At 36.3% G+C, this 10932-nt stretch overlaps 1 protein-coding gene and 1 long non-coding RNA gene across 5 annotated transcripts; both read left to right on the top strand.

Annotated features, from left to right (window-relative positions):
• Positions 1–257: 257 nt before the first annotated feature.
• On the top strand, positions 258–1957 carry LOC124213607 (uncharacterized). Of its 4 annotated transcripts, none has more exons than XM_046615061.2 (4): positions 258–525; positions 678–920; positions 988–1163; positions 1706–1957. In XM_046615061.2, the coding sequence occupies exons 1-4, from the start codon at positions 401–403 to the stop codon at positions 1714–1716; spliced, it is 555 nt and encodes a 184-aa protein (XP_046471017.1). In that variant the 5' UTR covers positions 258–400; the 3' UTR covers positions 1717–1957. The 4 variants fall into 4 exon arrangements, 2 of the variants coding, with proteins under 2 accessions (XP_046471017.1, XP_068990294.1); XM_069134193.1 differs by lacking the exon at positions 1706–1957 and adding an exon at positions 1367–1696 and having other exon boundaries at positions 260–525; XR_011176572.1 differs by lacking the exon at positions 1706–1957 and adding an exon at positions 1367–1696 and having other exon boundaries at positions 268–461.
• A 2222-nt stretch (positions 1958–4179) lies between these two features.
• On the top strand, positions 4180–7230 carry LOC124213616 (uncharacterized). The gene is made up of 3 exons (XR_006881917.2): positions 4180–4629; positions 6728–6780; positions 6919–7230. It is a non-coding gene; the product is annotated as an uncharacterized lncRNA (long non-coding RNA).
• The last annotated feature ends 3702 nt before the right edge of the window (positions 7231–10932 follow it).

Raw genomic sequence — 10932 nt, 5'->3', positions numbered from 1 at the left:
AGTTGGAAACTTGTAAAATATACAATCACTAGTTTTACCGTTATTTTTGCAGTTAACAGCACAACAAGTGTAATTCCACATACCGTCTATTGTTTCTCATACAAAATGCTATCACAACACACGCTGGCTCAACTCACTACTCGCCACCCCGCGCGCTGCGATCGTTTCGCAGCTCCCCTCCAAGCGGCGGCTCACAGCGAATACTCCCTGTGTTGAGCTCACTGATATATATACCTATACACTGGATTGGATTTAAGCGTGGTGCCGTCACGCCAATTGAACGGTAGCCATTTTGTACAGATTCTTGTCACTTCAGATATATATAAATATATACGTGATATATGTATGTGTATATAATCGATTGTGTTGGAAAATTACAGTAACAATTATTGAGGTAACAATGAGTACCTGCGTTTTTGCAAAACAAAGCAATCAAAATATTGTGGGCGATCATTTCACAAGTGAGTATACAACGCTGAAGCGTTCTGCAAATGATAACTTGCAGAGGTTATGTCAGCATACGAAGTATTTACTAATTATATTTAACGAGTATTATAACGTACGAATCGTGTCAGTAAAAATTCACAATATTTGAATTATGAACCGATCTTATTATAATTGAAATTGAAAACTCGGGTATTATTGACTGAGGGATTAAATTATAATTCGATATGTAGATTTCCCGTGAAAGATGTGTTGCACCTTCAGCAGTGGTTAAAAGAAATGAAGAGGAAGGACTGGAAGCCAAACCGAAATAGCACATTGTGTTCGGCTCATTTTACAAATGACTGCTTTGATAGGACAGGATTCCTAATTACATTGAAAAAGAACAGTGTACCAACTATATTTGACAACCCAAAATCAGAGTGTTCATCTTGTCACCGATTAAGGGAATATGGACGTGGCTATTCATTCTTCAAGTAAGTACCGTTACTCAATGCAACATAACGTGTGAATTAATAAATTTAAACTTTGCTTGTTATGTAGGTTCCCATTGGATGAACCTGATATTATGAAGCAGTGGATCGCAAATATAAACATTGGTCCGTGGTCTCCATCAAGTGATAGCTTTCTGTGTTCCGACCACTTTGAACTCTCTTGCTTTCAGAAGAAAAGTAAAAATTATATAACTTTACGAAAAGGCAGTATCCCAACGTTATTTGGTAAGATCTGAAACTATTAATACCTTTTAGGTCAGAGAAAACTCAGTGTGCATAAAGACACGTTGATGTGATGCACTATTGCGTCAATGTCGTCGAAGCGGTTAATTACCTACAGATTATAAAGTGCTCTGTTACAGAAAAATCGTGTGTGACACATTTCTGTGTATTTCCATTGTCGTTATTTATTAGTAACTTATCTGTAGGTGAAAACTTGCAGCAGACCGAATTTCAGGATGAATCCGATCGGCCCACCACAGTGAATGTAACCAAATTACATGAGCACCTACACATTTGTACCTGATTTGCATGCTCAGATATGTACATCTTTTTTATTTTCTTTTCATTGTGCTTGTAACTTTTTCTTCATGTGAATGGATTGTGGATTGATACTACTAATTATATTGTTGTGGTTTATCGCACGCAACTCTATAAAAATTCCTTAACGTTTGCAAGGAATGTTTTATTCTCCATATTTTTGAATAAAGTTTTTACTCACCCAATTCGATATAGTTTAATTCAAAACTTTTTTTACATGTCTTAAGCTCCACTTTGATGATCAATGGATGGTAAATGGATTCCCTAATGGTTGAATTAGTGTTATACAAATTTTTGAATAATCCGTATGAAATTCAGCCCACCATAGGATAAAGGATAATGGACGGAAACTTCTTAGAATTGAGGACTTCTTTTGAACATAAAGAAAAATCACGCTTAAATACAAGTTTTTCGTCATATTATTTAATGATCTTTTACATCATATAATTGTAAATAATAATATACCTTCGAAAAAATGATTTGTTCTTCATTTAATGTATCAAACATTATTTTACTCGTCAAAAACTTTTTTGTGTGACGAATATATCGTTAGATTTAAATAGCATATTTTACGCAGTTCAAATCTAGCGCGCATTCTGTGACAACTTTCTGTACAAGATGGCGGAAATTCAAGTGTTCAATTGGACACACGAGCTTACACGTAGAGTATACGGTAATATCCAATCCAGTGTATATATATATCAGTGGTTGAGCTCTGTGATTATTATGGCTTAGTACGACGGAAATCCGCCGGAGACCTCATGCGTTGATGAGGATGAGGTAAACAATAATGGCTAGCAGACAGTATTCACGAAAGTTTGGCGTTTGCATGTGGAAAATCAAATCTGCTCCTGAAGATTACATGAATACATTAATATTTAAGGTGCCGCTGACCTGGCATGTCCTATATATATTTCGTGACGTCAGAAGCGGGGAAATCGCCCGCACAAATCCTGATAAAACGGGGATATGAATCTGACTGGGAAAATTTTTAAAAGATAGCTTGAATAAAATTGTACGTCTGTATCTCAGTCACTACTATCGCAGATCATTGATAACGTCTAATAAAAATAATGATGAACTCAATAAAATCACGTCGCGTCAAACATGGCCGATCGGGCTAGCGACTTGTTGAATATTCACCGTTTGTACGATATCAGAATTTCTTTCACTTTTGCCAAGGAGATACCGACGTACAAAAACACACACGTAATCCGGGAAAACCTATAGCACCAGTCAGTTTTCTATAAATATGGCACGATTTGTGCGGGCGATTTTCAGGTGACAGGCGCCCGTTCTGATGCACGAGAAGTCTGTAATTTAGTTCAACGTTGAACCTCCAGAAGCGCTGTAGTCGACCGAAGCGGTACCAGATGGTAAAATGACATGGTAATACGCACACGTCCTATGTTTCTGCTAAAGCAACAATCTGCAGTGCCGACGAGAGCATAGGCTTTTAGGTGGATACGAAAAAATGTACAACTCACTCAGAATAACCGTTAGATTTTGAAATTCGTGCATATTATAAGGCATCGTTGGGAAATGGTAACATCAGTTCACAATCGCGGTAACTATTCGTAATCGCACGTAGCCCGACTATACGTGAACGGGGCATTCCATGCGAAACCGACCAACCCGTGACCTCGACCAATTTTTATTCTATTGAAAATTTTACACTTTCTTGTACCTGCCAAAAGCAGTCTTTCTGAAATATTTTAGATGTTTGTCTCAACCCATCCAAACACCATAAATTTATCAAAATATCGCACAATTTTTTTTTAAATGCTCATGGCTTTTCCAAAACCCGATATTAATTAAAATAACATACTGTTTCTTTTCTCGTTTTGAGTCGTAGTTCCGCAAAGAAAATTATTCTTTTTTATTTTATTGAAGGGTTTTGGGGCATTCTACATCGAGTACGCACCACTTAAATCTACCTTTTTTTCATCGATTTGATAGAAAATCATTAACAAAAACGAAAATACCTATCCTTTAATTCCTGTTCGTCGAAAAGGCAGATATAAATGGCGAATAATTGACATAGAATGCCCCATATACGCTCCGGATATCCTCATCTAATAGTAGCATCAATGTCCGCAAAATTGTCATACTTACAGATTATTGACCGAAAGATTAGATGCGGCAGTAAAATAAATACCGAAATTGCAGGAAACACGCAAGTATAGGCGTGAGTGTTTAGGGTTGAGATAAAAAATTGTGCTCTTGAACAGACCAATATTTATTTATTTATAGCAAATATGGAGGGGGGGGGGGGGGGGGGGGCCGGTTGATAATCGTCCGAGCCTGTTTTAAAGATTACCCTAATACATACGCGAAATTGTTTCTGAACCGGATGTGTTTAACAATACTAGAAATACATCCCGCAAAAAATCTATGTCATTGTACATACATAAAATTACTGCATACAACGGTTCAAGATTCGTGGCAAATATTTTACAGGGCCGATCCTTGTTAAAATTCTGATGAAGAATTTGCTTGCCAATTTTTTCTGTTTTTAATTCTCAACAAATAAGGATTTCATACTTTATTTGCTTCGTTTCATTTGTCAATTACGCCTAGTTCTGAATGATGCTACCAAAATTTTTTTTTACATTAGACGAACTACCTGAAAGTTACTCATTAGGTGGAAATCGTTATAAAACTACATACCGTGACTTCTCGTAGATGGTATACGCTACGGATACGCTAGCGAGTTTTGGGTTGGTTTCTGCATCGTATACGACCTACGAAAAGTCAGGGTATGTGTTACTGTTGTACATCAAATCCGGCACAATCCTATAAGATTTCACAGAAATTTGGAACTCTCGAAGGAATCAACTTCTTCGGATTCCGAGTACTATCCCTCACACCCCACTGTCCCCACTATCCGCGCGGCCGTCACTTCTGCGTTTCCTCGTGTACCGTCCACATTCACTTTTCGCGGCGAACGAAGCAAACGCGAGTGTTTTGGTAATTTGCCGTGTCACAAGTTCTAATCACGTGCAAATTTTCACTCGGCCAGTGTGTATACAGATATTTGTTACAAACAACAATAATCTTGCGAGTGCAACAATGGATGAGTTACGTCGCACGGCTGAACCGAAAAAAGGTTAAATTTGACGCACCGACGAACGAATCGTTCGTTGCAATGGTAAGTGTTTTATACTGCAAATTTCTGTTATGCAATTATACATATCATTTACAAGAATCCTGCCAAATCTGCACTTGCTATGCAGGGTGATTCGTAATTCACAGCAAATACTTGACAGGGCGAATCCTTGTCAAAATTGGAGTCGAAAGTTCCTAAGAAATTTTTCGGGAAAACGCCTTTTTTCATTCAAAGAAATGGAAATTTAATTTTTTCGGATTTCTGTTTCGATCAACCTTTTAATTTCTTGGGTCATCGTCAGAATTGATATCGAAATTCCCCGGTTAATTTGTAAATAATTTGTACGAAAATTTTTTTTTCACAGCTGTCTCGGGGGGGTCACTGGGAGTGTAAATTCAAAGTGGCGACCAAATCATGCTTATGCGTATATTCGAAAAATGGTTTTTTTAGGTTAAAATGGTTTTTCTTGAATAACTCGGCCGGTTTTGATTTTACAGAAAAACCGTCGGAACAAAAGTTGTATCAATTTTGATTCTCTACAAGTTTAGTTCTTACAGTTTTTCTTCCAGGATCAAGATTTTTGGAATTAAACCTGAAAAAAGCGGCAAATTCGAAATATTTCCATTATCTCGTTTATTTTCAACTTAATGGCATAAATGAATAGCAACAAACTTGTTGATAATCAAATTCTGAACAACTTCGGTTCTCACCTTTTTTTCCAAAAATCAATATTTTCGGAATTTAACCCGAAAAGGAAGGATTCTCCGTCAACTCGGCCACTTTTTTTTCGACCCATAATTGGTTAAATCAAAGTACTACTAAAAGGTACTCTGCGTGAATTTTTTCAGATTTTGCAATTTATTATTTGAGAAATTGCCGTTTTTTTCTTCAAATGAATATACACTACCGTTCATAAGTATGGAAACACTCGCCCCAGATTGTTCTCACTGTACCCATGATGCTCATTGTATTTCTACGAAAATGTACACCGTTGAGGAGTGGGGAGGGACTTCCGGCATTTTCATAGTATAGAAAAAAAATGTAGAAAACAAATCGTCTTGTTTACGTTTACTTCGAAAGAGTGGCGTTCGAAAGATCGTCGTTTTTTTGACATTTGTTTCGATCGTCGTTCTGTTATACATTTTTCAAAATATTGAGTAACCAAATTGTATACGTGTTTCAAATTTTCTTTTCTCTGTTCTCTTCATATATAATCATTTTGATTTTTCGTTAGGAGTGTGCAGAACATAAGAATTGCTGAATGCTTCGTTGCGAATACCACAATTTTATCGGAGCCTAGATTCGAATGCTCGGAGAGTTCAATTATTATAATCGTACGGTAATTTTCTTTTCCGATAATAGGAGAAATTTACACGTGTTGACATATACCCTAAGTACGATGCAAATATGCGAGAAATTTCAAATCTTAAGGAAAATAAATATTACGACTGTTATTATTTCATCATATAAACCATAAAAAGTCAGTTGGAACGAAATTTAGGTTCTTGAATCAGAAATATCATTCTGACAAAAAATGACCGCGTATTTTCCAAAACAATGAAAGCTTTTTCGAAGTGATATGTGAGCATAAAAAGTCAAAACCTATTTCTACGATTTTTTTTTCCGAAAGCGCCGAGTCATTCAATTTTGTTGCAAAATGGGCGCGCAGTAAACTTGAAGAATCAATATCTCATCTCCGGTTCTATTTGACGTAGAAAAATGATTCACAGCACATTCGCGAGCAGGGAGGCTAAGCTTTCGTAGAAAACTTTGGTTTATCCGGAAACATTGAACATTGTAATTGTTATTAACGAACGAATTGTTTAATGGTACCATTTTTTGGCGAGGCTTCTACCATTTTATACATTCTGTAAAAAATCTTTCCGATTACAAATAATCCGTCGGGTTTGACGAGGAATTTCCCATTCATATTCATTCCGAACGACCATACGTTAGATATCTGCTATCGGTAGTAAAATATTGAACACGGTGAAATTTAGAGTGATTCGTAAAAAATGAATATCTTAATTTTAAAAGAATTATCTCAACTTTTCGGATTATTCAAGATGATCAAAATTTTTAATCACACTATTCCATTTCATCAGATTCGACCACTCCCTTTCAACATTTTTGTGTATAGTGAGATGGCGCGGACACATGGTTATAAGAGAACAGAAGAGGACCCATGTATTTGTATGTGTCTTTATATGATAAGGAGGGGAGAGCATGAATTCTCTGCCAAAGTATATTTTTATCGACAAGTACTAATCATGTTATGGATTCTGCATTGAAAAAGCGAAACAACCAAATGAACACGCTTATATTTTACAGGATAATCCGTCGTAACCGTTGGACGGACGCAATGTCACATGCCGCGAGGAGATCTTCGTGGAGTGGTGAACTATGTTCGAATTACATTACTTCGCAAAGGATGTTAGAAACTCCCATCAACCGGGAGAAGGAACTGTTTCGTACAACCCGCAGCTTCATAGTTACCTCGAATCTCAGATACTATTTCCTTGCATTTAATATCTCAGAGGGTATAAAAATACTCCTCAACGTCGATGTCAACAATTGTTTCATATATCCATAGTAACATGAATAAAGTGTTACAATATTATATATAATCATTTTTTGAAACCCTTTTCACTAGTAAAATAGCTTCGAACATAAAATTATTTCATTATTGTCAGTAGAGTTGTGTGTAACAAGCGATGTACAATTCCAGAATGATTCCAATACAGTAATACCCCGAAGTTACGCTATGGGTCGTTCCGGCATTGACGGCGTATGTCGAAAAAAACGTAAGTCGGGGTGCACGTTTTATACAACTGTATAGTGTACATATATATATATATATATATATATATATATATATATGTATAAATACTCACCAGAGATAATCATGTATGTACCTCATAGAAAACCTCTGAAGAAGAATGAGAAATACTCTTTATTTTGGAAATAGAAAATGTTCGAGCACAGTCGTCTGCCGACACAAAGATTTTTTTTTCTCGCGCACAGTCACTATCCGTAGACTGAACGAATAATCGAATACAATGTAATGCACGGACGGAAAATAAACATGACCATTCAAGTTTGCCGACAAGGAGAAGCGGAGTTGGGCGGGGGGGGGGGGGGGCGACCGATGGCGTAACTTCATAAAACGAGACCACAACGATTCGTACCCGTTTTCTTTCAATAGTATTTTTCGAACATATTTCCAAATATTTACAAATGGTGAATGGTGATATTTATGAAATCATTTTGAAAATACTTCGTGCTGTGTAAAATTAATATTGCGCGATATGTTTTAATGTATATGGGACATTCTTTTACAACCAAACACCTTTGAGACCGACACATTTTTGATTCAGCTGAAATTTTTTTTGACGAGATCTATACCGAAAAAATAGGGATACGTATTCGAGGATTTTTTATTTCACATATTTCGTAAAATAGAGGGGATCGAAAATTTTATAATTTGGTGTTTTTTGGCTTGGAAGACTCACTTTCAAAAATTCATAACGCCGATTCTATTTGAGCTGGAAAGTTCGTTTTTTTCATCTCAAAGCTAATGAAATGAATTTTATTACAACAATTCTTTCATTAACGATTATTCCGAAATTTATACTGTTATAAACAATTAATATGTTTTAATCGATCTTTAACAATTGCCCCAACCTCGTAGCGAGTTCTTAGCACAACCATCGTATTCTACGTCAAATTTTTCATCCATAACGTATTTTGAATTGATGGAGAATACGATGGTCGTGCTGAGAACTCGCTACGAGGTGAAGGCAATAGCTAAAAATCGATTTAAACATATTAATTATTTATAACAATATAAATTTCGGAATACTCGTAAATGAAACAATTGTTGCATTAAAATTTATTTTATTCGCTTTGGGTTGAAAAAACGAACTTTTCAGCTCAAAGAGAGCCGGCGTTATGAATTTTTGAAAATGAGTTCTCCGTGCCAGAAAACACCAAATTATCAAATTTTCGATCTCCTCTATGTTACGAAATATGTAAAATAAAAAAATCCTCGAATACGTATCCCTATTTTTTCGATATAGAACCCGTGAAACAATTTTAAGCTACATCAAAATTGTGTCGGTCGATTTTTATCTAAATCTCTCCGATTCGTCAAAGAATGTCCCATATTCAAGGGTGTTTCACGGAACAATAAATTGAATTTGCTATATTCACCGTAAAACTATCAAAATAATCAGTTCGGTCGTGATGCAATCGCTACACACATGACGTCATCATTTGCATGCAAAATTCGGGTCAATCCTGGTGGTATGGTTACCGACTCAGATTCAGGCCTTTTACCGACCGCGTTTTGTCTAATATTGTGTTGCGCTACTCCCCGGTGGAGAGTACCACTTTCGAATGGTTTGGAACCGAGAAAACTTACGCAGAGGGCGCTTCGATCGATTACAACTTTTAGATCCAGGTCAGCGGCACCTTAACAAAATAAAATAATTGTATGATGAATGTATGTGACTATAGCGACAATTTATTAGTGAAAATGAAATGCATGATGAATCGAAAGACCAGAGATTAATTAAAATTCCATCGATACGCTTTTTTGACAAAGAAAAAATGGTAATCACATTGAATCAATCATGCAAAGGATGCACAATAATAAATGTGGCCTCACCTCACTCTCTTGTCTCCGATCGGTAGCAACAGCAACACAGCTCTTGTCTCACGTGAGGGAGCATAAGGAAGTGCTTGTTCATAAACCAAGACGGCTTTGGAATCACCTAAGTCCGTATAACTAATGATTCAGGGTGTATTTGGGTCGGAAAGACCGATCCTTCTTTTTGCTCATCAGAGGAGGTCCTTCATATTATTCATATTTACCTTAATTTCAAGGGTTAAGGCAAAAGAACTACACAATAACAGGGTTTTCTCTTAAGTACAAGCCTCAAGGAAACCGCACACGTTACAGTATATCAGAGCCTCGATTACTCGATTTCCCGATTATTCACACTTGTCTGCGAGTTATATGCTGCCGTAGTATCCGCGTGAGTATTGACAGGCACGAGCAATAATTTGCATGGTTATACAAAACTGCTTTATTTCTGTAAATCATATTATTCAAGTCCTTCAATGATTCTATCTAAGGTGGGTCCACAATCCACACATAATAATTCGGATAATCGCGGTTGTAATCTAATTAAAAGACAATTATTAAGCTTAAAATGCCCGACATATAGCTGGATTAACGAACCCATCCAAGAGCCACTTATTTATGTCAGTGCGTGTAATGGAAGATAATCGTGCGGCTTGCGTTACCTAGTCAAGAAATCATCGTATTTGTAGATTTGATTCTAAAAATAAACTAGTATTTAAAGATTCAAAGCTGTCTTCGCAAACGCTTGTTACAATACTTTTCAAAACTATCATATAAAATTTCCAAAATATAGTATATATAAATACAAGTAATATATAATGTAAATGATAAATCTTTTTGAATGCTTCCATTGCCCCCATAACAATAATTAATAAGTGATCGTTAATACTAAAATCGTAGGCTTCGAGAGTGTAAGTGATGCCGACCAAATTGCATCTAATTGAAACGAAGCCTATGATACAAACAAAATTTAATATCACTCAATTACCAGGGTGGCAACTTACCGGGAACATTCGGAGTAGTCAGGGAGTTACATTGTCCTACCGGCAATAATGGATTCACGTTTTGCTTTATTCCTCAGTCATTTGCAAATTTCAATTTTACTTCGTAAATTGAGCCACACTTACCTTTAAAAATAAACCTGTTCAACTTTTATACCTCCTGCCTCTTTCCAGGTACACAATTTTAGGTGCTGTTGAACGTAAAAGCTGCTTGATATTTCAAAAGCTCGTTGGTAAAATATCAGGAAATACTAACATTTCTGGCAGGAAGAGCCAGGGAAAAATCAGGGAATATCATTTCAATAAAATTGTCGTCACCCTGATTACTGATCTGTACCCCAAGAGCCGAGATTATCTGTTAATCATACACCAAAATTCTAGTGCTAGAAGCATACTACAATGGTAACATCAAGTACAGTAAAACCTCGTTTATCCGGTCTTCGATGAACCGAGTCTCCGCGTTATCCGAGGTAACAGACTTATCCAAGAACTCCGCATTAATTGAGGTGTACGCTCGGATAATACGGAAAAATTCGGATAATTCGCTGTGTCTCTGCTGTACGCGCGAAATATTTTGCGATTGCTACTTTGTTGTTTATATGTAGTAACAATGCTTTGTACCCTAAAGATTAATCTACGTTCGTTAGATATTCACTTTTATATACTTTTGTGATTAAATTTCATTCTACCATTTCA

This window comes from Neodiprion pinetum, chromosome 3 (assembly GCF_021155775.2).
Source record: "Neodiprion pinetum isolate iyNeoPine1 chromosome 3, iyNeoPine1.2, whole genome shotgun sequence".
Classification (NCBI taxonomy): Eukaryota; Metazoa; Arthropoda; class Insecta; order Hymenoptera; family Diprionidae; genus Neodiprion; species Neodiprion pinetum.
This window is presented reverse-complemented; position numbering and strand designations above follow the sequence as displayed.

Bases quoted from the DNA above. Each gene is read 5' to 3' on its own strand.
- LOC124213607 (XM_069134193.1), top strand. From the start codon at position 401: ATGAGTACCTGCGTTTTTGCAAAACAAAGCAATCAAAATATTGTGGGC. The intron at 526-677 runs GTATTTACTAAT...TTCGATATGTAG, and splicing joins AGGTTATGTCAGCATACGAA to ATTTCCCGTGAAAGATGTGT. The intron at 921-987 runs GTAAGTACCGTT...CTTGTTATGTAG, and splicing joins CGTGGCTATTCATTCTTCAA to GTTCCCATTGGATGAACCTG.